This window comes from Brienomyrus brachyistius, chromosome 13 (assembly GCF_023856365.1).
Source record: "Brienomyrus brachyistius isolate T26 chromosome 13, BBRACH_0.4, whole genome shotgun sequence".
Taxonomy (NCBI): domain Eukaryota; kingdom Metazoa; phylum Chordata; class Actinopteri; order Osteoglossiformes; family Mormyridae; genus Brienomyrus; species Brienomyrus brachyistius.
Genome location: NC_064545.1, coordinates 15,529,587 through 15,557,526, shown reverse-complemented (window position 1 = coordinate 15,557,526; position 27,940 = coordinate 15,529,587). Strand labels below are relative to the sequence as shown.

At 45.3% G+C, this 27,940-nt stretch overlaps 1 protein-coding gene and 1 long non-coding RNA gene across 2 annotated transcripts in view; one reads left to right on the top strand and one right to left on the bottom strand.

Annotated features, from left to right (window-relative positions):
- LOC125705980 (inhibitory synaptic factor 1-like) lies at positions 1 to 27,077 on the top strand. Its single transcript, XM_048972391.1, has 2 exons — positions 1 to 1,766; positions 26,164 to 27,077. Exons 1-2 carry the CDS (start codon positions 1,623 to 1,625, stop codon positions 26,947 to 26,949), a joined length of 930 nt encoding a protein of 309 aa, XP_048828348.1. The 5' UTR covers positions 1 to 1,622; the 3' UTR covers positions 26,950 to 27,077.
- The window catches only part of LOC125705982 (uncharacterized), a 38,260-nt gene that overhangs the window by 55 nt on the left and 10,265 nt on the right, over positions 1 to 27,940 (bottom strand). Inside the window, exon 2 of the long non-coding RNA XR_007381811.1 lies at positions 12,997 to 13,119. This is a non-coding gene — a long non-coding RNA (uncharacterized LOC125705982). The remainder of the gene's footprint in view (positions 1 to 12,996; positions 13,120 to 27,940) is intronic.

Here is a 27,940-nt window from a genome sequence, read left to right as displayed (position 1 = left end):
GCTTGCGAGGGAGGGAGAGAGAAAGAGAGGGAGAGGAGGAGTGAGGGGGAGAGAGAGAAAGCGAGAGAGAGAGAGAGAGGAAGCTGAGCGACTGCGTGCTGCGTATGTGTGTGTGCATGTGCTTACGGCTACAGGGATCGGGACTGCCTCAGAGCCGGCGGGCTGCGCAGGCTGCCTACTGCCCTCCGTGCTGCCAGAGACAGTGCCGACGCACCGAGCACTGAGCTGCGGACGCCTGCGCCGCTGCTGTGAGAGGGGGGAGGGCGAGCGGGGCCGGGGGACCTCCCGGCTGGATTACAGCACCAGCCCTGCCTCTCTTCCTGCTCTCCCCCTCGCCAGACTGCCCCCTGGTACAGGGGAGGACAACGCACCCGTGGATCTCAGCCTGACCCCCCACTCCCCCGCCCCCTCGCACTTCCTGCCGTCCTCATCAGGAAATGCACCTGGGATTTACTTCTGCTGAAGATGGGAATAAAACAATAATAAAAACAACAACAACTCCCACAAAGTACAAAGAGAAATGAAAGCACACGGCACACCCCAGTGGATTCCTCAAGGGATGCCAGGACGTCGTTAATGATTTCCACTTTTCCTTTGTTCCTACTGGAACTGGTCGTACTGAGTCTCCGTGGGAAAAGTTGGGTCAAAGGGACTCAGATCTCGGAAGGGGCAGAGCAGAGGCCGTGATGGGCACTGTGCGGATAGGGTCCCGTCCTGGCCGCTGGCCTCCGCTCTGCTCGCCGCGCCCCACTCCTCGCGCACTCTCACTCTGACTCAGAGTCCCTGCCTTCTGCTTGCCCTCCCCCTGGATGTAGGAGCCCAGAGGAGAGGATCATAGATCCCACTCGCTTGTCCTCTGGCTTTTTTTTCTTAGCTAATCTGGAAGGAAGGACACAACACAGACGTTCCAGAAAAAAAAAAAACATGCAGAGATGGTTTGACTTTTTTTTTTTCCGGCTGGTTTCTTAATTTCAGTGAGGACACAATCCAGGACACTGGAAGTACCTTATGTGATTTTTATCCCTCCAGTGTAAGAGACGAGACACTCTGAAGGGTATATTTAGAAAGGACAGTTCATCCCTGCTGGCTATGCATGAAAACTAGAGAAGGGCTCTGAGTTAGGTTTCCTGTCAGATTTGGACAACAAAACTGACAGAACCCCTCCATCCACCTCGCCGTGGTCAGTCTCTGCGTTTCCAGGGAGAACAGTCAGACAGCACTAATGTGAAAAAAAAGTTTCACAGTCGAGCAACGGTCTCCTGCAGAGCCTTACGCAGAGACAGTGCCGTACCCCTCAGCAGACACGCACAGAGACTCGTATGCAATACTTTCCCATTCCTCCTGCCCATTGCTGTTCCCGCTACCACGGCGCCGGCTGGAACGCGCCGCCGTGCTCTCCCCACACCCACGATGCACCGAACCCGCTGAAAGGAAAGGGAAGAGAAGCTCTTGCGACCGCCCCAGTGCTTTTAAGATGTTGAGGTCTCTCTGCGTCGCTGGAGCTCCCGTTCGGATAATACGCGCCGCACCCGTCTGTGGTCAGAGACATGGAGCCCGACATGGCCCCCCAGAGAGCCCAGCGCGCCGCCCCTGTCCCCGCGCCCCTCCTCGCCCTGTGAAGGATGTCCCACAGCGGAGTGCCAGCCCGGGATACCTCTGAGACCCCCAGCCAGAGAGAGAAGATACGTAGCCACATGAAGATGGTGATTGAACAGCTGGAAGGGATCCTCCAGGAGCTGAAGGAGGTGGCCAGGGAGCTGCGGGAGGTGAGGTGCTCGTGCCTTTGTGTGACTCTCTGAGTACCCCAAGGGAACTGGGCGGTGGGGGGGGGGGGGGGGTTGATACAAGAAGGCCCCAGACGTGTCTTTCAGCTTGCATGGTGACACCTTGGGCTTTGGCTGCTGGCCAAAGGTTACAGGCAGTGTGGCTTTCTGGCTTCACACCAGGGACATTATTTGCGATGGTACAAGCAGCCATTTTTAGTGCAGGTCAGTTAAAAAAAGGTACAGGCAGCTATTCTGGACTGAGAGAGAGCCCTTCTTATGCAGCGACTGGGAACTCACTATATTTATATAATTGATTTCAGAGTTGCACTCCTATTGTATTTTCCACAAGTGTCATGGTAACGAGATGAGGAGATCTCCGCCACAGGCTCAGATTGGGAGCTGAGGCAGTGAGAGCTACATTGCGCTCCGTCACGGAAGTCAGCTGGGCTAATGATCTGCAGGCCAGCCGGTTCTTGCCGTTACGTGGTACGCCGTCAGTGCCACCGTGGGGCTCCTCGGAATGTTCCGTATCCTGGCAATAGCTCAGTCTCACGTGGAGCCCAATGATGCTGCAGGTAGCCTGTGGGAGACCGTGAGGGCAGCCTCAGAGGGGCCAGTGTCTCCCTGGCAATGAGTCTGTGGCACATTACATTTAAGGAGGCCAGTATGAAAAAATGTAACATATGTGTGTGTGTCTGTGTGTGCGTGTGTGTGTGTGCGTCTGTCTGTGTGCATGTGTGCATCTATGTATGTGTGTGTGTGCGTCTGTCTGTGTGCATGTGTGTGTCTATGTATGCGTGTGTGTCTGTGTCTATGTGTGCGCGCATCTGTGTGCACGCGTGTGTCTATGTATGCGTGTGTGTGTGTGCGACAGCTGCAAAGTCCAGCCCCCCAGCCGTGCCTGTATCGTTCTGACCCCCCCCACCCCCCATCCCAGAGCTCTTCTTACTGAGATGCTCAAATAAAAGGGAGGGAAACAGAAAAAGCAGAAGGGAGCCCTAATTAAACTGCTCTCTCCAGTGGGGCTCCTCGGCTGTCAGCAGACCCTCAGTCTGCCCCCCGACTGTGTGCAGCCCCACCCCTTGATTGGCAGAGGCCCCCCACAGCAGTCAGCCCCCCCCCCCAACCACATTTTCACTTTGCTTGGCATGATGGCCTGTCATGGTAAGCAGGATACCACATACTGGTCACTAAGAAACTGGAAGTGCAATGATAACTAGTTATTGTTATTAGCTACTACAATAAATACTACTACCAACTGCATTTATATTATTGTTACTATTATCATCATTTATCATCATCATTCAGTACAGTGAGTATTTTGGTGAAGCAGCATCCTGCGGCACGTAGCCCAGAGCAGTATGGCTGACAGCTGCCTTTCCCCAAAGTCCCGCTTTATCTCATGGACACATGCTATCGGCTGTTACAGCCAGCATGGCTCCCCTGTGTGCACCGTGCCTTTTTAGGGACACTTCTCACATAAGTAGGTCAGGTTCAGTGTCCCTAGACCTTGGCTTTAGGTGAGGTACCTTTAGCAGGAAGATTCTCCTTTGCCCATTGGCCTCAAGCAGCCATCTCGCAGCCTCCAGGCAGTTCTTGAGCTCACTGTCGGCAAACGACAGGGCAGGGATGGCAAAGGCAGCAAGCGGGCTGGAGCAGGCCCACTGCACCATCCTGTGACACCCAGGAGGACGCGAGACAGGAGCTATACATAACCAAACCGGCCTCTTACATAAGACATTGGTAAACAAGCCACAGACATCAGGGATGAGGCCACAGGAAATGGTGGCCCTGAAAGAAAAGCCTATTCACTGTATCCCATATGGGTTGAAGTGCAAAAATTAGTTAATTGCCCACGCAATGTTTCTAAAGGAAGAGGACAATTTGGCCTCGTATTCTTTGCTTTGCAGCTTGTGCCAACAATTGGCTTCACGGAAAACTGAAAAACAGGGACGTCACAGAAGCACGCCGGCTCGCCAGGTTTCCGCTTATCCAAGCGCCGCATCGGGAATGGCATGGTGGCTAACGAGGGCAGTGTGATGGCACAGGGGGACAGGGGCAAATCTGCCAGTACTTAGTAGAAGTGATGCATCAGTAGCAAGTATGAAACTCCAGGAAGATGGAGCTCAAGGTGTTAGCAGATAAAAACAAACACCTGTGTGGACGTGACGGTGAACTAGCAAGGGAATTGATAACAGGCTGATGGGAAAGGGGTCCTCATCTGAAAGCCAAAGTGTGGCCATTGGTCTTTTTTCAGGCTGGGAGCCAGCGCTAGCGGCTCCAGTGAAACCTGCTGTGACCACACAGACCTCAGCGAGACCCGCTACGTCTGCCGAATGATGCAACCGCCTGCTTGCTTACGTAACTCCCCTTCGCTCTGCAGCACCCGCTTCTTGCTTGGATCTGTGCATGCTATTTTTATAAATTCGGGAACTGGCGTGCCTCAGATAATGTGGCTCTCATGTCATGGCGGCAGTAAAGCCCCTTTCCCTACGTCAAGCAACTACGAGAATTAGGCCATCTACTTACAGCGGCATGTTTGACAGGAACTTAATGGGCAGGTGGCGAGTGCGGTTCGATCCAGATGGCGTGCAGCGCCGACAGACAGCGAGAGCTCTCTCTGCAAGCCAGGGCATGGTGTGGAAGCAGAGCACTAGCGACCTGTCCTAAATATGCAAAGAAGCCTGACCTCAGAGGCGATCCCTTCACATGCAGAGAGACAGACAGGCACACAGCTGTCGGCAGGCTCCCCGGCACCGGCAATGACGTCACGCTCTGTTTTTCTGGGTGAAAGCCAAGTGGTAATAAAGCATAATTCAGGCCTTTTTTCTTGGATAGTTTGAACTATTTAATGGATGAGCGGGAGTGTGCGATCTATTCAGTACTGTATCTATCGCTACACTCATCACCTCTGAAATGAGCTTTATGCATTTCTCTACCATATCGATACATCTTCACCCATAATGGAAAACGGATCCTGTCTGTCTCTAACGTAGCGTAAGGAAAAAATGAGGAGACGTATCATCTTTTAATATGTAAATACACTGGCATAACCCTATCCCCCCTCCACAGGGATTAAGAGACACTGTGAAGCAGGCTGAGGGGAGATAATACCCCCGCCCCCCACACACGCCAGCCCAAGCCGAGGGCGATTCCAGTGTAATAGCAATGATCAGTTCTTTGCAGTTGCAGTTAAGGGTGTCATTGGGTTCACCTCAGTGTACATTTGTGATGCAAGCAAATTAAGACCCAGGTACTGGTGTCGGCGTGATTCATCCGAGGAACCCAGTCCCCTCCCCAGGGCCAATGCAAACACTTGGTCATGTGGAATAATATCTTTTAAACCTCAAATAAATAATGTCAAATTGGCCATTTTTCTTCCTTCTCCGATAAACTGGGGACTCCGCTTCCCTCTCTGTAACTCCCAGGATATCGAGGCCTGCTTTACGTGTGGAAATGCAGCACCACCACCCGTCTGCATTTCCTTCTAATTTCCCCGACGGCGTGGCCAGCGTAGCCTGACGTGGACAGAGGCACCAGCTGTTCCTATGAGTTATGACACGCACTAACAAGTGGAGCAGAGTGCGTGGGCCGCGGGCGAGTGTGTCCTCCAGCTCCTGGGAGGACACTGCCAAAGCGGCGGGATCCCTCTCACATCCCCAGCGTGCAGCCAGGTCACAGACTGTCACCTGCATCCCTGTGGATCCCTGTGGATCTCTGCAGTTCTGTGCGGCTGTGGCACCAGGCAGAGGTTCCCAGCCTTCCAGCTGCAGCTCAGCTGCATTTCTGTTATTGAATTGCAGCTTTATCTGCCATTTGCACAGATACAGAAGTACAAATACACTGCGATTCATACACGGTTCCCTCAGACAAGATTTTAAAATATCAAGAGGACTAACCAGGTTTATACTATAAAATATAAATATATATATATTTATTCTATATACTATAAAGGTGGTATATAAGAAGGTGGTGATTTAGGAGTCCAGTATAACTATGACTTTGGGGTGGGAGTGGGCTACATGTAGCAGATTAGCAGAAAGGCTAACGTCCGGCGTCATGTCGGGACCCAGGCTCTTAATAGACTTGTTTGAATGTTGCCACTTTATTAATGTGTGTGACACTGCAATGTTGAGGGACTCAGGATGGATTGCCTGCCTCCCCGCCCCCCCCCACCCCGTTCTCACAGTTCTGGTACACTATTCTATTTTGGCACTGTGAGAATTAGCTGAAAATGAAATGGATAGGAAGCGAGTAACCGAAGAGACTGTGTGAGAAAACATGACCGGGGAGGTGATTATGATGACAGTTGGGACAGACAGCACACGTGTTAATTGGCACGAGCTGGGATACGGATTGCCATTACCATTCCTGCTAAAACACCAGGTCTCCCACCTTGAAGTGAGAATGTCATTCTGCCTGCTGCAAATCTCGTAATTAATGCTCCAGAATCACTATCTAGATACGATTATTTGTACATGAAGAAATTACATATTCATCACAACAAAGCAAATCAGGAGGTGCACTTCACAGTTTAATCAGCATTAAAAAAACACACATACATGTATATACATATGCGATCTGTTTTTTGGTGTGCAAACGTTGTGAAGACACGGAGGAACGTGAGTGTCTTTTTGTTGTTAGCTTACGTGATATAGACTCAATAGAGAAGGTGTGCGGGGATGGATGCCGAGGTCATGGGTCAAAACATAGGACCCTTTCTGTCCACAGTGCTGTGAGACAGAATAGTGGTCGCAGAGAGAGGGGTGGAGTGGCCCACTCCTCTCTGTTCCTGCATTGCTCGAGGCTAGCAAGCATACGGTGTGGAGTAGATTGCTGCTTCATTGGCTATGGTTAATTGCAAAGACACGTTATGATTCGGTAGAAGGGGAGGCGGTTGCTGGGTCACTGCCTGACCTCCCACTTCTACCTTATCCAGTCATGAGTACACATGTGTATACTTACAGTATACTTATTCATTGTGCGCACAGTTACAGTATACTTGCTGATTATGGGTATATTTATGTGTACACTTACAGTATACTTATACATTGTGTGCACAGTTACAGTATACTTTCTGATTATGTGTATATTTATGTGTACACTTACAGTATACTTATACATTGTGTGCACAGTTACAGTATACTTTCTGATTATGTGTATATTTATGTGTACACTTACAGTATACTTATACATTGTGTGCACAGTTACAGTATACTTTCTGATTATGTGTATATTTATGTGTACATTTACAGTATACTTATACATTGTGTGCACAGTTACAGTATACTTGCTGATTATGTGTATATTTATGTGTACACTTACAGTATACTTATACATTGTGTGCAGTTACAGTATACTTTCTGATTATGTGTATATTTATGTGTACACTTACAGTATACTTATTAATTGTGCGCAGTTACAGTATACTTTCTGATTATGTGTATATTTATGTGTACACTTACAGTATACTTATTCATTGTGCGCAGTTACAGTATACTTTCTGATTATGTGTATATTTATGTGTACACTTACAGAATACTTATTCATTGTGCGCACAGTTGCAGTATACTTGCTGATTATGTGTATATTTATGTGTACACTTACAGTATACTTATACATTGTGCGCACAGTTGCAGTATACTTGCTGATTATGTGTATATTTATGTGTACACTTACAGTATACTTATTCATTATGGGTATATACTTACAGTTAGTGGTGGGCACAGCTAACCAAAAAGTTAACTTCGATAACCACGAACCTGCTAACTCCAAAGTTTAATTTTATAACTCTAAATAAATAAACCATTAAAACGATTAGTAGAAGGTAACAATAACCACCAACCGCTAACTTTTGAAACCCTTAAAAACATACTTAGAGAGCTAAAATTTTAACGTGCTTAACACTGAAGTCCCATCTGTCTGACTAAAATGATTACCATGGGATATTAAGGACTTTCCCAATTGGGTATTGTTGGATTCTGTAGAGTCTTAAATGCGACAAGTTATCAGGTTAAGCAAGAAATCCAGTTTTGTGATGCAGACCAATGTTCTCCGATAATTCAGGGTACCACAGTTTAAATGGACATTATCTTTGTTCACTAACATTTAGTCTAGACTACCTTAAATCCGACAAGTTATCAATTCATCACACCTTGGGCTCTATTTTGACGATCTAACGCAAAACGGAAAGTGCAAAGCGAAACTAACATTTATGGGCATGTCCATGTGGGCAGTGGTGGCTTAATGGTTAGGGAAGCACACTTGTAATTGAAAGATTAGCTCCCCGAGGACTGAATTAGCTGCCCGCTGCTATGTCAGGACGTCTCATATTGGTTAAATGCAGAGGACACATTTTGTTGTTGTTCACTGTGGTGTGTCAACACTGACCACTGATCTTCAAATTCAATTCAAATCTGTATCCAAGTTCAAAACCAGACTTTGAGCTGGCGGAAAAAGGTTCCCCTCACTCTCTTAATTATTCAGAGACGTATTTTGGACGTAACAAGGAATAAACCGATCGGAATGGCACAACATCTCACCTTTAAAAGGCAGAGGCGCATGATCTACAGCGGGTTACTATTACAACAGCCTATTTGCCTGGCAAACCAGATTGTTTTTCGGCCGAGGAAAAGGACGTGCTCATGCACGAAGTGAAAATGAGCGAATACATCATTTATAGGAGTAGCACTGTTCCACCTAAGCCTTTTGAGGTGAAGCAGGCGTGGGATGAGGTAGCAGCGAGTGTGTCCTCTCTTCCTGGCATCATCAGATCATCCACGAAATGCCGAAAGCGGTATAATGATGTAAGAAGACGGGCAAAGCAAAAGCTCGCTGCTGAACGAGGACTTATTATGTTTGTGTGTTTATTTTAATGTTGGGTCTATAGTTCACAAAATATAAATGGAAGTGCAATCTTTGTTCAAACAAAACAATTTTAATGTGTTTATTTTTTAAATGTTAAAATAAAAGGCAACAGGGCTGTTGTTTTTCTACATCCCACACTCTAGATTCCTTACCAGGCTACAGACGATTCAGCCCTTCTGCTAGCTGACCCCTCCTTGCCCGCACTGCTGCCGGCGTACACTCCTTTGTTGCCATCGGCACATGCAGTTCAGCATCACGCCTTCTAAAGTCCTCTAATGTGTCCTCATTTATGTCCAACAGACATCCATCACGCGTGACAATGTAAAGCAACATACAACATGCCACAAAGATGCTGCGACCTTCTGAGGGCTGTATTGTAATGTTCCACCTGACTTATCTAAATATCTGAAACGCAATTTCAATAATCCAAATGTCCTTTCAATTACAGCATGTGCATAATTCTGATAATGAACGCGAAAGATTTTTTAATGATACAGTTTGTTCTTTTGTTCTTTACTTATATATATATATATATATATATATATATATATACACACATACACTGTGCGATGGGCTGGCCCCCCATCCTGGGTTGTTCCCAGCCTCGTGCCCATTGCTTCCGGGATAGGCTCCGGACCTCCCGCGACCCAGTAGGATAAGCGGTTTGGAAAATGGATGGATGGATATATATACTGTGTCCGTTGTGAGTATTGTGCACTCGCACGTTTCTAAAACACGCCCTATATACACCGTTTAACAAGGCGCCGCTGACTTCAGACGTGTTGTTTGCTTTTTTCGGTCAAAAGCGCAATGACATTGCGCTGCCTTAAAATAGCAACACTGACAATGCGCCCTGCCACTGCTCATTTAAAAAATGCCACTCTTACAAGCGGTAAGCGGGTGCAAAATTATTTATTATTTTGACAAGCGCACATGGTGTGAAAATGACCAATGCGCCAGTGTTCTATCAAGTTTACTATAGTACTATAGTTACTATAGTCTATCAAGTTACAATAAAGTTTACTTTGACTTGACTTTGAAGTTGAGCTACTTTGTCGAGTTAGGCTACTGTAGTGTTAATAGCTAACCCTAACCCCTATAACCTAACCCTAACCCAGAAGGGTGGAACTGCATATGCGCAAAAAAAGGCTCGATAGTACATCTCGATAGGTAGCTCAACTCATCAGAACACCAGTACAAAACTAGGAAAACCACTTTATGTAGCGCTTTGTGCAGGTGGAAAATACAGCCGCTTGTGTTTACATCGTCAGCCAACAGCGTGCCAGACAGACTGCTAAAGACATGCTCACGACAGGAACAAATATGCATGATTTTTTTTACAAAGGTTTTTCACTGTTAAATTTTATTCACCTTACCTGCACAAAAATGCTAGCGTCTTAGTCCGGTTAAGGATAATCCATTAATGAAAAAGCTAATTTGCAGGTAGCGGATTAGCGGAACCCTGCCGACCACTGCCTACACTATACCATTTCTTTATGTGTATACTCATCATCATCCTTACAGTCATTACTTACTAGTTCATTTATTGCTGATTCCAAATATATGACCATTTGCAGAATTTTTCCGCAGGAAATAGATGGTTACTTGTATTCTGTTCTATAAATTATAATGGCCCAGTCTGAACCAGCTATTAAGTACGTCCGACTTAAGGACAACTCGAACTTACGAACGGACTGCCATACTGTCCATTATATTTATTATTCCAACTTGCATAAGAATTCGACTTAAAGACAGACTTTGGAAACGGATCTCATTTGTAACCTGATGACTGCCTGCATTTATCTTTTTTATATGTTCAAATGTATATATTCTATTTATTTCTGTTTTGCAATACGACCAAAACATTAAAGTAAGAACTCTAACAAATGCACTAATGGCGGGCTCTGTACCAGAGGTATTCACAGTGTGGGGCACTGCTTCACCCCACAGTTCTACCTAAGCAGGTCATGTGCAGTGGAAACATCCAGCTTCAATCATTTTCATCTTTCACGTCCTGTTTAAGCTTCAGGGTATTTTTGGGTTCCATCATTACAGGGCTGTGTGAGGCCTCACAGGTGAGCCCTTCCTGTTGATAAGGCAATACTGCTTGTTAATAATGATGTTTTAAACAATGTCTTTGCCCTCTTCAAATTAAAGTGTTCCGTCACAACAAGCTTTGACGTGGACACATTATCTCGGGCCAACTGCTATGCAGATGACAGCCAGGGGCCACAACTCATCACAGCACATTAGAAACATGGGGGCGTACTTCTGTAGTGTTCAGTATTCATGAGACAGCAATGCCAACATCAGCATTTTGTCTTAAACAAGGCAATTTGAGGACTATTTGATGATGGGACTTTTTTTGAATACTTGGCCATTTTTCATTTTAATCTTCCCATGCACTCAGTTGCTTTGTGAATATATTATTTTACACACAGACACACACACACACACACACACACACACACACATTGACATGAGAAAACTCCGGATATGTGATAACCTTAGACTCGGCTGCTGATATGTCCAGTCACATGTGCTACCCTCATACATGACCTGCAAGCAAATGAAACCCACAATATATTCATAAGCACCGTGTGACTATTGAGCCAGGCTTGAGTCATGCAGGATGTTTCTCTCTCAAAATCTCCTTTTTCAGAGTAAATATTTATGACTCACTAAGGCAAGGCGAGGTGGGTGTACGGTTTAACGACTTCATTCTTGGTTTGACCAAGAGGAAATGTTTTTTTTTCTACTAAATTAAGAGATTTCTGGACAAGATTAAAGAGGGACTATCAGCAGGATTGTTGCGATCCAGAGCACAGGCCCGAAAACCTTTGCAGCAGAACTTGTTATACATCTGAACATAATGAATAAAGAAGGATCAGTTCACAGAGAGAGAAAGAGAGAGAGAGAGAGAGAGACTCTTTATTATCTGCAATGTCAGGGCAAACAGATGATAAATTTGAATATCCAGGACACCACTACATTAAAGTGTTTTCAAGCACAGAAATTATTTCCACTACAGAATTATAGTGTGAACAACATGTTATGATCGCAGGCATAAAAAAAACACATAAGTATTACCAGCCTCGCTTCCAGACCAATTAAATTCCCTGCTCCATCAGCAGGATATAGACTCGCCATGCTCAGCCAGCCTTCACTTTCTCACACACTTTCTCTGTACACACGTGCTCCTTCACTTATCTCCCATTCGTAATTCTGCAGATTACGTGCATGTGCCTGTTAGAAGCGCTTAGGTAATACCACAGCACCCTTGTGCGTCTCATCTGAGAGTTCATTCTCATGGAGAATGCCGAATTGCACTCAGCCAGCAGGCCTGCTGGTTTGCAGCAGCCACACATTGAGGCCTTTTCAAACGGCCAGTCATGTTTATTTGCCATATTTAGGCACCGATCAGATTGAGAGCAGAGCACTGTAAGGCGTAAGAGCGAGTTTGATATTTGGGGAGGGGGACAACTTATTGATATGATGGAGCAAAGGAAGTCAAATTAACTGTTAGGGGTATCTGCCTCCCCCTCACTGCCCCAGGTTTGGCAACGCTGCTAACAGGTGATACCCCTGCCCCAGAGAGTTCACTGGAAATCAGCCCCACACCTTGCTGACATGGGACCAGCAGTGTGCCCATACTGCCAATTCAGTTGTCCGTTTGATCTGATATTACAATCATTGCAATTCAGTCACATAACCTTTCACCCATCAGCCCTTTTGTCCAGACATGACAATTCATTTTAATCCTCAATCAGAGATAATGACCTTCGAAAAGGTCCAAATGAAATGCCCCCATGAAAAGGTCCACATGCCTTGCTTCTTCTGGGGCAGGATAGGCAGACGGCAGCACAAAACCAAAACCCATACTTTACAAAAAACAACAAAGCACCATTATGGCAGTAAAATATAAAATTACAGCTTCAGTGCTCTGGGACTGCAAATAAAATCTGTAGTGGGATAGATGAGTCTGGAAAGACCTGAGGCTTGCTACTTATTTCTATTTATATTGTCTAATTATTTCATTAAGGTCACTACTACTTAAATAGCAAGCTGGTAGATGTATCATACTTTTTTAAAATCAATACTGAAGCCAGATGGTCCCTAGAAAGCACCAACAGCATCCGTTGTCATCATCAGAGATTCAGTGGCAGATCATGGCATGTGTAAGATTGGCAATTACTCCACCCCCTACCCCCATCAACAACTTTTACCATAAACCTTCCCACCCCCATCAACACCTTATACCTTTCCCATTCTCATTATGCTTCTATCACCGGACATCCTGTTTCTCACCGGTATCCCATCTGTGGGCATCCCGTCTCACTCACCAGCATACCGTCTCACTCACCGGCATTTTCTCTCTCACCAGCATCCCGTCTCTCTCACCGGCGTCCCGTCTCTCTCACCAGTATCCCAAGTCTATCACCAGGCACCTCATCTTTTATTGGGCATCCCATCTCTGCCGCTGACTCTGCCAGGGCACATGAGGGCTGTCAGGCTGCTTTCACACCACAGAATACTATACAGATGCCTGTGTTGAACCCCTGGCAGGTCCTAGTGACCCACTTTCACACCGGTGACCGGTTCTGTTACAAACACTGTCATATTGCCGGTCCGGGTCGGCGCGCACGGCAGTGGAGCTTGCAAAATGGCAGCAGCTGGCAGCCGGCCTTCCCTCCATGGTGCGACATTACGATTAACGACAGAAATGGGAGCGATTTCGACAAATGGTAGCGTGAAGCATTACCTAGATTCTGCTTCACAGTCTAGCAATGAAGGTTTTTCAGCGTACAGTAGAGATGTTTTGCATCCTCATGCATGGCATCTATCCAGTGAACATGCAGTTGTATCAATGGAGAAGTGCTTGTGAATGTATTCTCTAGGGATGCACGATATGAAAAATTTTAACCGATACTGATAACCAATAATTAAGCCCTTGTCATGGCCGATTCCGATAACCAATAAGTTTATATTTTTATATTTACTATAATTTTCATATAAAAATCAGCAGTTTGCGCACCCAGGACACTAGAAAATCTAAGATACACTGATGAAACTGACATTTTAGTAGCTCTGGTCTAACTATAACAGTAAACGGTAAAATCATACTAGTTAAGAAAATGTCACTATCGATCTGAATATACATTTTCAATATACATTGTCTAATAAAACATGTTGATTATATTATCGAGTTTACATTTAACAATTTTTGTTAATTGAAATCTTTTAAAAACATTTGGAAACGTATTTTATGTAATACCCAAGAAAACATGTCGCTAGCCAGCTAAAAATACACTTGTAATCCAACATACATCTCGAGTCAAACATACATTAATAAACCAATAAAACATGTCGATTGTACTATAGAGCTAAATTCAAATGAGCTCTTAATAAGAATAAAAAAATATGTTTTAAAAAGCATTTATAAAATTAGTTTAGTGAACTGTTGCAGATTAGAGTGCGAATAAGAGTGCACTATGGAACATCGATCGAGTTTAATGTACATTAAATTAAGAAAACATGTTGGTTGTACTGTCGAGCTAATAGAAAAAGAGGTATTCATAGTAATTAATAAAAACACACTTTTAAAAAGACATATTTTATTACTTAATGCAGCTTGAAACTTACGTGCTACCTTGAAACATGGGGTTTCTTGAAACTGCATCATTGCAATTGCATCATCGGCTTAAGCGATACGTCACAGGCAGAAGAAATTTTATAGGCGGAAGAAATTTCGCATGACAGGCACTCATTTCCAGTCAGACATCATCAGTGCGACATGGCCCATTTTAAAATACTGTACCAGGTAGCAAGCAATTTCAGAAATTCTATTACCCTATTTTATCGGATCTATTTATCAGACTTAAATTATTCCATTTTACCCCACATCGGCCGATAATTTATCTGTCCGATAAATATCGCGCGTCCCTAGTATTCTCCATAAAGTGAAATTCGTGCTTCCCCACATTAAGGCGTCCTCTAAGCAAATAGACCATGCTGCTTATTATCGGACTGCAGTAGCAACTTCTGTCATTCACATAACTATCTCCAATTATGTCTAAACGGAAATTCCTGCTTCCACCACTAGGATGAACACAGCATATTTACTGTAGCATTTCTGGAGATAAGAAGCCCCGAGATGGACGTTTAATCCCATCTTACATCAAAACTATGGCAGCAAAGCGTGGGGAGAAAATCCAGGCAAGCTGGACAGAACTAATCTTACTGTACATTGAGTTAACATTACAATACTATATATACATACCATTATAAGGCTTTAATCTCGAGCCTTAATTCTGTATGTAAGTGCATTTCATTAGAAATCCTTTCTTGGCATGGAGGGTATTTACCATGAGAAAAATGACATACCAGCGAAACACAATCCCTAAAACAACAATCTTTAAGGTTTGTGTCGAGATTTGTGATGCCGCCATCTGACAGGCTGTGTTTTCTGAGGTTCCCCTGGAGGAACCCAAACATTTTGCAGAAAGAAAATTCTCCACATTCTCCTCCACTGTGTCAGAGTCCTCCAATCCCCAGACCTTGTTTAATAAACAGCCCCCACCCGCCGGGGGGTCAGGGGCTCTTTCAACAGACCAATGTCAACCCCCCACCCCCATATTTGACTGGGGAAGAGCTGCTGGGCCCTTCATCACCTGCCATGACGGCCAAGTGCCATGCTGGAACCTAGCTGCTACGTATGGCGTCACCCTGCCAGCTGTCCTTTTCCTGGTGACTGGAAGATCTCAGAGCTTCTGAAGGTCTGGCCAGCTGCCGAACAGAGTAGAGGGACCCCAATGATGAGAGGGAGAGAAGCAGGAAAGTGTGGCTCTTCTTAAAACTTCAATCACAGGAAATTCCATGCACAGACTGGGTGAAGGGGGTGAGGGGTATCCACTGCACTGACACCCCTTCCCGTGACATGAGGGCACAATTAAAGCAGGCAAATTACACAGGGACACCGGCAAATGCCGACTGATCATCAGCTCGACTCAGTCCATCACTTACTGCTTGGCCCAATCTGGGTTCTGGTCTGAGCACATACGAGTAAAAACAAATCATGCGTTCAGATATCAGGGATGAAGGCAACATCTAGATAAGAAAAATGTTACGCTAATGTGCAAGTGACCTTGAAGGGTGCCTACAGGCCACATGGACTTCATACAGAGAGTACGGGGGCAGGCACAGCTCAATGGGATAGGACACTCTGGCTGATAAAGATTACGGCCGGGGTAATCATTTGAGTGTACAGCATGGTGCAGCAGCAACTACAAATACAAGTACAAATCTGTTTCAATCCAAAATCTCAGTCCTCATGATCTTGCAAGAGTTTTTGGAAGGCAGGTTCGCAAGACCGGTCTTGCCAAGACCAAAAGTACAGTTTTTGTGTTTTTGGTATTGAGGTTCACCCCCTGCCTGCAACTGGAAGGTTGCTGGTTCAACTCCGAAGCTCGGCACAGTGACATCACCACTGGGCCCTTGAGCAAGGCACTTAACCCGGATCCACTAGGAACTTCTCAAAAATGTACCTCACTTGAAAGTGTCTGATGAAAGTGTCTGATGAATAAACAAAATGTAACTGCGGTGGTTAAGATGTGGCAGGGAGCTGGCTGGAGTGCATTTCACAAGACAAGGGTGAGTCCACAGGCAGCACTGAGCAGGCCAAGCGTAAAAGAGACAAAACGATCGGACGGAAGAGAAATGACAGCATGACAGCATGCTGGCGGCCCACGGAGTCCTCTATCAGCGCTGCACTCTGGGCAGGCGCTCTGCTGGTAACGCGCGTGTCTGAGAGGCGGTCGCTGTGTGTGTGTACCCCCCCTCCCCCCATGTAACCTATCCACTCCGTTGGCCTCTCAGTGCCTTTATACCAATTTACCCCAGGATGATCACATCAATATAGCAGTGAGTCTTTCAGAAAACACTCTTTTCATGATGCTAAATTATGTTTTATGATTCTGTTTTTTACTGGTCTGAATGTTTTCTCCAGTGTGGAACTGTCAGCTGTCCATCCCAGAAATGTATTAGAATCCCCGCTGCAGCCTATAGATTACTGGCAGGTTGCAAAACTGACTCTGGATCAGCTGAACTGTAAGCTCACCAGGGAGGCTTGATCTTTGCCACTAACGTAGACTTCAGTGGCAGGGTGTGACGTTAACCGGTTTGCTGAGCAAAAGCATAAATTGTCCAGCAGCCAGGTAAAGCAATGCTGCTCCCTGTTCTAGGCTCATGTAAGGTTTCCTGATGCAGTGAAGCAGCTCAACACACAGGCACAGGGAAGCAGTCCGAGAAGCAGCCTGAGAGAACTACATAAATACTCAACAGGCAGCACAATACAGAGCCCAGAAGGGGTGTGGCAGAAATAACGGAAGGGTCCCCGTTAGACATGGTGGTGTGAAAGCAGAAGGATGGCGATGCTGGGGGGTGGGCAAAACAGAGAGACGCAAAGCAATTTCTTGGTGGGAAAGCTCACTGCTCCCATGAGCCTCCTGACATCATGGCAGTGGGCTAACAGACGTCCAAGGTTACCTTTGGGGGGGGGGGGGGGGGGGGGGGGAGGCACATTGACTTCTGTCCACTTTTGGTATCATTATAGTTGCCAGTGGTCAAAGGCCAATGTAAAGGTCATGGGTGTGATGGCGGGGAAAGTTAAAACACAGCAGATCAGTGGCCCAGAAGGTGCCCCGCCGAGCCAACTGCATACAAGGAAGCTGTCAGGGAGACACGGGGGGGTGGGGTGGGCCACCTTGCAACATGTGGACACATGTCAGTGCGCCTCACATAGCCAGCCTCGCAGCTCACACTGCAGCAATCAGCCAGGGCATTGCTGCCTCATCACTGAAACAAGACCCGCCGCCCACTGGAAGCCCTCAGGGTATGTGGCATTGAGCCGGCGTCCCCCCGATGCCGACTCAGCCTGTCGGGGAGAGGGAGGGTTTGCTTAGTTACCCGGCACCGCTATTGCCTCCCTGCTGCACCTGCACTTCAGCCGCTCACACTCCAGGGGCTCCAAAGGCAGGCCGCAAGGATGAGGAGACGCGTCCTGGGGAGGCCTGTTACCAACAGGGGGTGTGTCTTAGAAACGCCGCTGTGGGTCGAGGACTTCATGCTAAGCCATTCACAAGAATCCCTCTGGGTGATGGGGCACGTGCGTCTCTCCTCTGAAAGCTGTGAAAGCCAAGCTACATTCATGAATTATCGAGTGCCATCATCATCCAGCTTGTATTTAATGTGCGAACGTGTGATAGCATCACTGTAGGAAAGGGCTCATGTTTGTTGTGCAGTTAACAGCCTGCATTCCAGCAATCACAAACAAATATCGAAATAAAAAAAAAACCAAGAAATAAGTGTTGCACCACTGCCAAGACAAAGTACGGAGCAGGATCGATAAGACGGTTAACAAATGCGACTTTCTGAAAGCGAGGATGGTTCTTCCCCAGAGTTTTTATAAAGAGAGAGCTCAGATTTCAGCTTGAGTTGACACAGCAGATGTAGCTGCTAATTAGCCTCTGAGTCTGATTCATACTTGCCAGCACCATTTAACAAACAAAACAACAAAAAAAAGAATCAAAGTACAGTAGTTGCCAGGATATGTTTTTTTCCCAAAAATCTCCACTGACAGCATAGCACAGGTGGCAAACTGCTCGCAATACTGATCCTCTGAAGGACTTCTAAGAAAGAAATGTGTGACTGTGCCCCCTGCAGGTCGTCATTATCTAAGCGAATGCCTAATTCAGGATAAGTGGCTCAAGGTGCTGGCCCTTGTACTGATGCAGCATGTCATCATTGTACTGCAGCTTTTGAAAAAGGTAGGAGTGATGTAATAGATCTGCGGAGTCATATAACAGATTTCAAGAACATTGCTGAGTTTCAGCCAGGTAAGGGAACAGTGCCACAGAAGTCATGCGGAGATGTTCTGAAAACCACGTGTTCCAGATGGGATTATGACATCACACGATGGTGTCTTATTACCTCGAATAGAGACCTGTACTAGACTTAATATGAGTCTATGCTCTTTACAGTAGCCTTAATGTGACAGTTACACCAAAGTAAAAAACCATAGTTGCAGTCGTTCCTTTGCACCTTAATCTGATGTGCTACAGAACGGCTGCCCACATCGAACAAATGAGCAGATCGGAGACTCATCTGAAAGGCAGCACTGCAGAGCCCTCAGATCTGATGTTAATATCTGCACTCTCTATGGAAATGGTGAAGGAGGAGGCATGAAGGCAGAGGCTAGCTGGCCAGGGTGAGACGTGGCCGTCTGCCTTACAGCATGCCTGGACATTGAGGACAGATAATGAGTGGCTGTCACAGAGGCGCCTAACTGCTGCAGATGCACCTTCCTTCACCATGTTATCATACTTTGTGGACAAGAGCAGCAAAAAGGGCGAGAGGCAAATATTTTCCTACATGCTGTTTCTTAGCCATTCTGATATTTATCTCTAATGTATCTGCAATTATTTGAGACAACCTTTCCTTTACATGCACTCTTCAGGCTCTCCAGGACAAAGTCATTAGCCGAAGATGTCCCTCTGATTCCTCAGACAAGACTTGCTATGGTTTGCTAAGGTCTGGCTTGGTTTCATACAAGTTCTCTTTTGAACCCCTTCTTCCAGCCCACTGCTTATAGCTATAACTAGTGCAGAGTGAGGGATGAATGAGTTGTTACAAGAAAACAGTGAAAATTACTTTAGGGGTCTTAGCCTGGAAGCAATATGTTCATTTTGGATACAAAATATGCTAAGCGTACAAGGCTGCAGGTGATCCATATGCATGAGCTCACAGGTAGCACAGATTTCAGAATGTGTAAATGAATAACTGCTCTGTACACAAGGTCAAACAATAGACATTTCAGAAAGATGGCAAATCCGACAACGTGTTGGGTAACATCCACCGGTACTGACAGTGGGTACATCTGTCAAGGAGTATGGGCCATAATCAGAATACAACAAGCATGCTATAATCTCGTCATTTTAAAAGCTTGGGAGATAAATATACAAACCACAAAAGCGGGAGGGCTGTCATTACTGGCTGGAGAAATTAAGATTTTAACAGGTGCTGCTACAATTTATTATAGAACCATAAAAACATGCTTTGCTGTTTACAGATGAAGACTTAAAACCTTCATTAAAGAACCAATAAAAATAAAATTAACTGGATGAAGTTAAAACCCACAGAAATACAACCCTCTCCCCCAAAATTGAAGCGTGATGTCATTTTGCAGACAGCTTTATCTAGGGAAACTAGATAAAATGTGGGAAGCAAATGTAATAATAAATCTAATATGAAACTTTATCTGCATATGAATGCACCAGAATCACCATATTAAAGCTTACTGGAATAAAAATTAGAAGTAATGAATTTATGAACACTTAATGAATAAAAATATAATAATGCAACAAAACAGGATTAGATACATATTTCATATTATTATAGCTTACAACTACAAAGGATGCTCCCAAGATGAGTATTATTGATTAGACAGGTATTTCTATTGAACAGATCAAATCCAGTTAGCAAGGGAAATCACGTACAACTGCAAATATTCATATTGCTAAAATTAAGTATCCAATGGCATGATGCTTAAATGCTAGCAGTTGTGGTTTTCTGAAACCCACAGTCAAGCACATGCAGCGTGTAGCCGTCACATGGAAGAAAGGTACAACACTAATCCTATTATCTGAACTTTATCGAGAATCCTAATGTCACTGCTGAGGTGATCTTGGCTTGTCAATCAGTTAGTCTACTAACACAGTCCCTGGGAAAGACGGCACAACCAAACCGGAACTATTCGGGAAAAACTCAGCATTAAATTGTCAACAGCAGTGCACACACACTGATATTACATAAACAGCCCGGGGATCTCGGGCAGGACTGCGGAAGCTGTTTGTTCTGCTTGTGTGAATGCAGGTGAGCTCAGAGTTGCACTACATCCTGCCCTGAATCAAACCGCAAATTACCAAATGCAAACTCCTACATTTTCCTTCAATTATGAGTGGAGGAATAAAAATGATCTGTATCAAAACAGCCATCAAGGACTTGTAATTGCTGTGCTTTATATTATCTGAAGGACATTTTCATACTGTATATATTCAGGCACAGACATACATCACAGCTCAGTATTATGTATTAAATTGTCTTCCAGAATCAGTGCCTGAAATACAGTTAATAATAGCAATGCCCCCCAATTCAATAAATGTATGTATTTTCTAAGTAGTATTTTTATATTTCTAAAGGTTTTCTAAAAAGGGCAATGGGGTAAACAGATAAACAGTCCTGAGCAGACTGAATTTGTAGTTTTGATAGAAAATACAGACGGCTTTGTAGATTGCAGCAGAGTTAGGCTTGTGGCCTTCCTGCACTGGGTAAAATGTAAAAGTTGTATAACTGAGCATGCCTGCAGGACCATGGAAACACAGCCCAGCGCTATGTTAACTGAGCATTCCTGCAGGCCCATGGAAACACAGCCCAGCGCTATGCTAACTGAGCATGCCTGCAGGCCCATGGAAACACAGCCCAGCGCTATGTTAACTGAGCATTCCTGCAGGCCCATGGAAACACAGCCCAGCGCTATGCTAACTGAGCATGCCTGCAGGCCCATGGAAACACAGCCCAGCGCTATGCTAACTGAGCATGCCTGCAGGCCCATGGAAACACAGCCCAGCGCTATGTTAACTGAGCATGCCTGCAGGCCCATGGAAACACAGCCCAGCGCTATGCTAACTGAGCATGCCTGCAGGCCCATGGAAACACAGCCCAGCGCTATGCTAACTGAGCATGCCTGCAGGCCCATGGAAACACAGCCCAGCGCTATGCTAACTGAGCATGCCTGCAGGCCCATGGAAACACAGCCCCAGCGCTATGCTAACCGAGCTCTAGTGAGCAGATTCCTTCTGCTTATTTCCCACCAAAGATTAGAAAACCAGCAAGTAAGGTCATCTGGCTTATGGGCCATTTACAAGTGAACGGCAGTAAAATGGATTAAGCTCAAATTTTTATAGACTCTAGGTTACACAGAATGGCCTGCAGTGAAGCATGGCCTCAGACCACCAAAAGCACATGTACATTAAAGATCTGCAGTCACCCAAAGGAGGACAGCTACTGTGACTTCACGTAGCACTGGCATAGCTTCACGGGTCTCGTTCTCTTGGTGAGAAAAAAGCCCTATTTACAGCCTGAGCCTCAAGTCCGAGATGGCAGAAATATTTATAATGCTGGATGTCATTGTCACATGCTACTGCAGACTTATTTACAATAATGCCACAGCCTGACCTAGTTACAGAGCGTGCCCAACCTCAACCAGACACATCCACACAGACATAAATACATAAGTAGATACATAACAGTTTGTGGAAGTGCCCACATCTATGGCAGCCCAGGATTCATTCACATATTCAAAGGCAGGCTGCAAGGATGAGAGGGTCAACCTCAGCATTTTGTGGACCAATCAAGGCTCCTCCTGAAACATGGTTCGGCTAATAGCTGGCCTTCATGTGGCCCATGGGGGCGGTGCTTAAGATGACCTAGCTGTCAGAGAATGCCAACTGCAGATGAGAGAGCAGAACAGCAGCTATCGCTTCAACATAGTTTATTAATTCCACATGTTTTAAGGAACCGGGGTCATGCTCTGTTATGTGGCATATCACGCCTTTCTTCATAATCATAAATTATGTGTCACACTGTCATGTTTATGAATGAACACACCTTTAGAACAGAACATAACAGGACATACATGTCACGCATCTATGTATACAATTACTGCAGGGCTTTCACAGCCAGCAAACCTCTACAGACCCTGTTTTCCCAATCATGTGGTATCTATCTTCTAACGCTTCATGCAGCGGCAATAATGCGGGACATAGATTGAAAAGATAAAGTGTAAATGTAAAAATGGAAAACGTGTTCTCTCTAAACATTTCATCAAAGCGCATTACAGCACATATTTCTGTCCTAATGGATTTGGCTTGCTCAGAACGCTGGCTTGTTAATGACTAATGCGGGAAAAATAGTGGGATAAGTATTGCACTGACAATTTAATCATGGCTATGAGCATTAATACTTGCTACACCATTGTCTATTACACCATCCCTATCTGGCACACAAAGAGCCCCTGATATTGAAACCTTTCAAATAATGCAAAGGCCCTTCTGTGTGCTGGTGAAGACACTTCCCATTCAGCCTTCAACCACCGCTCTCATTATGATGTCACTTCCTGATGTTAACGTGCAGATCACCGTCGACATAGGAGAATATCACCGGTACACACTGCTAATTACTGCTGATTCATCTAAGCAATTTAACCGTTTTCTTTGTTAACATTCAGAGCAGGCTGCTTTAAAAATCCCAATATTATTATTACTTTAACAATTGTTTACGCACAATTGGCCATACTCATGACTCAGGTTTTAAAAAATGACATGGGAGCATGTCTCTGGTCCATTGTGTCTCCATTCTTAGTGCCATTCCTCAGACAGCTTTAATAGAGTATCGATTGCCCCTCTAAAACTACACTTACTACCATTCAGTTTCTCCGCTCTCGCTCTCTTACTGTATACTCCCGCACAGGCCTCTACAATCCCAGGCCACAATTATGCAGCCCCATCATCGCCCATCAAGGTTTCCAAGCACGCGCTGAAAATAGCCCGATAGCGTGCATAACGACCATCATCACGCAGCCTGACTCACGGCAGCAGCGCGGACACGGGCGAGTGATCTAGAGGAGGAGAAGTCTCCAAGGGGAGGAAGCTGACAGGCTTCCAAACATGCAATCCACTGTTATTTTTATTAAAGAGCCCCCACAGTACAACCGGCCTTATTAAAATTTCACGGGGGGTGGCACCGCTCACATGTGGGTCGAAGGAAACTGCTGCCCTCAAATCAAAGGTTAAAGTTGAAGCTGAATGCCCCCTCCCCCATTAATCCTTCAAAAATGAGCCTGCTTTATGTTTTTAGTTGATGCGAATGACAACTGGAAGGCATTCAGCTGCACTCTCAGCCATCTTGTGCTGCAAAAGCAAACAAAAGGATATAATTTCACACAGCAGCCTATAATCACTGTCTACATTGTGTTCTTGCATTTAAAATCCAGCTTGGGCCCAGTGATGAGCTATTCCTACGTCGTTTAGGACTTTAAACTCTTACTCCATTTGGCTCTTCAGCCACTATATAGCTCACTTAATTTTTTATTTTTTTTGTCTAAAATGGGAACGTAGATTATTTCTTGTTACCCCTGCACTACCACACATCTGTGACCTAGAAAAAAAGTGAGTAGCACTTATTAACTCTGGCATCACACCAAATCCAGTATGAGGTAAGATGTGGTTAGCGGAGAAGAAGGGGAGGAAAAAACAGTCATTTTCACGGTCCCCAAAACCCAAATAAAAGAGGACAGGCTCAGCTTAGCACTGCAGTGAAATATTAAGAGAAAAGCCTTGCTTATTTAATTTAACGTTTCATTTATTTAACACTTCCCTCTGTCAGAATGACCTTTGTCTCACAACCTCAGAGAATACAAAGGATTTAACATGTGTGATTAGCATACAAAGCCTGCTCTCACCAATTTCTAAACTATTTGCAAGTATTGCAACACTTGGGATTAATAGTGAAAATGTGCAGAAATGTAATCAATTAATGTAATACCTTTGTTTCCTTATATGTGGAGTCAGTCAGTGCCTGGCAGTTAAGCATTATCTGATGGAAGATTTATATCAAGAGGGTGCTTCATGTGCTGAGGTTTCCTGGAAGACTAAGGAGGGGGAGACCTCTTCTTTTAACATGACCTTCAATAAAGTAATGCTCAAATAACTCCAGTGAAATGTTCCAGTTCATGGGTCACCATCACGCATCATCAGGAAAATACTGAGGAAATTTTTATATAGATGAAGATCCATCATCTATAGTGCTATATAAAAAGTTTTTAATATGTATGGTTAAAATGTGCAAACTTGCTTTAAAAACTGTTTTTATATTCCTAAATAAATCTGGGGTCGGGTTCCTCATGGAGACCGTATCTTGTTTATGTTTTCTGTTCCAAACCTGGAGTATGGAGCATGTGCAGGACTCCAGCTGTGGGAGGATGCACAGCGTTCCGTTTCATCTGCTCCCAGTTACCAACAGATTGTTTCCACACACAAAGCATCTAAATTTCATTTGAGACCTTGATATCGTATGTGAAACCAAGTGCTGTAATTTGATGGCAAGGCAAAGCACACTGACGATCAGCGCACACTGCAGAGCACACTGACGATCAGCGCACACTGCAGAGCACACTGACGATCAGCGCACACTGCAGAGCACACTGACGATCAGCGCACACTGCAGAGCACACTGACGATCAGCGCACACTGCAGAGCACACTGACGATCAGCGCACACTGCAGGCACACTCACGATCAGCGCACACTGCAGGCACACTCACGATCAGCGCACACTGCAGATCACACTCATGATCAGCGTACAAGGCAGCTTCATGGTTTTGGGATCCCACTGTCGTCTTTGTAAAACTACTTGAGCACTCTGTTTCATACACACACACACACACACACACACACACACACACACACACACACACACACACACACACACACACACACAGAAAAAAGGCAGAGACCACAGCAAAAATTTTTTGTTTCACTCATTTCTCAATTTATGGGTGTGCGTCTGTGAATAATATATATTTTTCTGCAAACTGCAGTCTGGTTCTTCCCTGTGTCTCGTTAATGAAGGGCTTCTTCCTTGCTTTATGGGACCTCAGTCCTGCTTCTAGGAGCCTGATACAAACTATCCTAGCAGTGCATCTCACACCTGCACTTAATGTTTCCCATTCTTTTTGAAGTTCATTTGATGTCATCCTTCGATTCTTGAGAAACTGTCGGATAAGTTAACGGTCATCTCTGGCATTAGAATGTCGCTTCTGCCTTTTACCTGGCTGGTTTTTGTGTACTGCTTTTGTGTCTTAGAAATTTTGAACCTGAAAGCATGCTGCTGCCCAGCATAGCCTTCAATTAAACCTATATATATACACACACACACACACACACACACATATACATACACATACACATACACACACACACACATATATATATATATATATATATTTATATATATATATATATATATATTTATATATATATATATATATATATATATATGAAAATCATCACATGTAGATTTCATAACAAGATTCTGGCAAACACGGGTAAGCTCATTACAACAATGAACGAGCAATTATTGCATAGTTCACATGCAGCTGATGTTTTCCATTGGCGCACAACGGCAGTGGAGCAGCCTATCGACACTGCCGATAAGAGGTTTAAAGCAGCTAAATTGCAGGGCTGTTTGGAGAGGATACAATCAAGAGTCAATAGGGTTTCCTGTTCTTGATCATATTCTAAAATAACATCACATCCATAGCTCGCTTGTCCTGAAATTATAAACTGTGTGATAACACCCATTTCACTGGATCCGATCAGAAACCAGATGTTTCCTAACCCTGCTGCTTCCCCCTCTAGGTCGTGGGTCAGATTGACAAGCTGACTTCAGACTTCGACTTTGACCTGGAGCCAGATGACTGGACGGTGGCCACAGCCAGTAGCACCTCCAGCAGCGAGCGCGGACTTGGAGATACCTTCAGGCTGGACTTCCTCAATGCCGACGTGCTCTCGGACAGCTGGGAGTTCTGCGGGTTCCTGGAAGGCCCCACCCCCAACGCCAGGCCCGATCCAAAGCTGTCGGACATGACGCTGGAGCAGGAGGATGGGACGCCGCCGCCAGCTACTGCCACTTACTCACAAATGAATGGGGGGCTTCCCACCCCCAATGGACCCCTGAGGGTCACCCCGGATTCATCAAGTGAGGAGGCCACCAGCTCCACGCATAGTCACAAGACGTCCCGGACCTCGGGCACCAGGGAACGGGTTCGCTTCAGCGACAAGATCCTGTATCATGCGCTGTGCTGTGACGATGATGAAGACGATGAGGAGGGGGAGGAAGGCCAGGCGACTCCAGATACGGACGAAGCCACCAGCCCGTCCGCAGCTTCACCCTCGCCCACGCTGTCGTCCTGCGAACACTCCCTCCATAACTGCCTGGACTCCAGTACGTCCCCTTCACCGGACAGGGTTGCAGGGCTGCAGGCAGCGGTGGGAGCTCCCATGCCAACAAAGAGAAGTGTACTGCAGCCAAGCAGCCGGAAAAAAGTTTTAAGGAACAGCAGCACACAGACTGTCTCGGACAAGAGCACTCAAACAGTACTGCCCTATATCCCAGCCCGACAGAAAGCGAAGGAGCAGCTCTGAGACATTTTCAACTTCAAAGGAGATGCAAAAAGAATATTGTACAATTCCATGTGACGGTCAAAATGTCAGTGTACTATTTAATATGAAACACATAGGGGATAGATTAATACACAAATAAAATGTCTTATTAAATAAAATAAATGCTATACGAAAAATGGCTGGACTATCAAAAGTCATTGTGAGGCTCAGGGAAAAAGACTAATCATAATGTCCTGAACAAATGAAAGGTCAGCTTCTTTAAGTGGTCCCATTCCCTAATGCACCAATACTGAGGCTCTGTGGGTTCAAAAGGTTTTAACACTCAAAATCAGCCAGTGACAAGATATATTTTCCTATAACATCAAATACAGATCCATATATGAAATATGTAACTAGATGTAACACAAACCCAGAAACACATGTGATGATGTCTTTGTCGTGATCAATCATCTTGAAAACTGATGTTATGCCAAGCCGACATGACAACATTCAATGGGCACATCAGCATGAAAATGTAAGCTATCGCACAGGAATATGCATTCATTACCGCATTCATCTAGCAGTAATGACAGAGGAGGAGTACAGCAGCAGTGAGAGAGAACAGACATTCATAAAAATAAGTAGCTAGGCAAGGGCATATTCACAAAGACAACATCTACCTCGGGGGCAGACTGCTTCTAATAATTCCCACGCTGGCATCGGCCTTGCTCGCACGGCTCAAAGTGCTCACTGCTGACTCATCTCCCCAGACGTGCTCCTTGGGGGATGCTCTGCTCCTGGCCCCTTCCCCGCTTCTTTCTCAAACCTTTCCTCCTTCTGGGGTTTATGCTCCAACCAGCGTAGTGCACTCAGTGGCCTCTGGCACTGGCTGAGGGACACCCTCCAGTGTCCCCCCCCACCGGGGGTCCTCGCCTTTATTGCCATTCTGCTTCTTCCTCCTCCCCGCCATCTATACACCTGCCCATGCTGTGTCACATCCCCCGGATTCTTCCATTTTTACATTCTGCCAGGT

What these genes read in the sequence shown, in the direction of transcription:
- LOC125705980 (XM_048972391.1), top strand. Translation starts at nt 1,623, where the DNA reads ATGTCCCACAGCGGAGTGCCAGCCCGGGATACCTCTGAGACCCCCAGC. An exon ending in TGGCCAGGGAGCTGCGGGAG is followed by an intron (nt 1,767 to 26,163) that starts GTGAGGTGCTCG and finishes TTCCCCCTCTAG; the next exon opens with GTCGTGGGTCAGATTGACAA.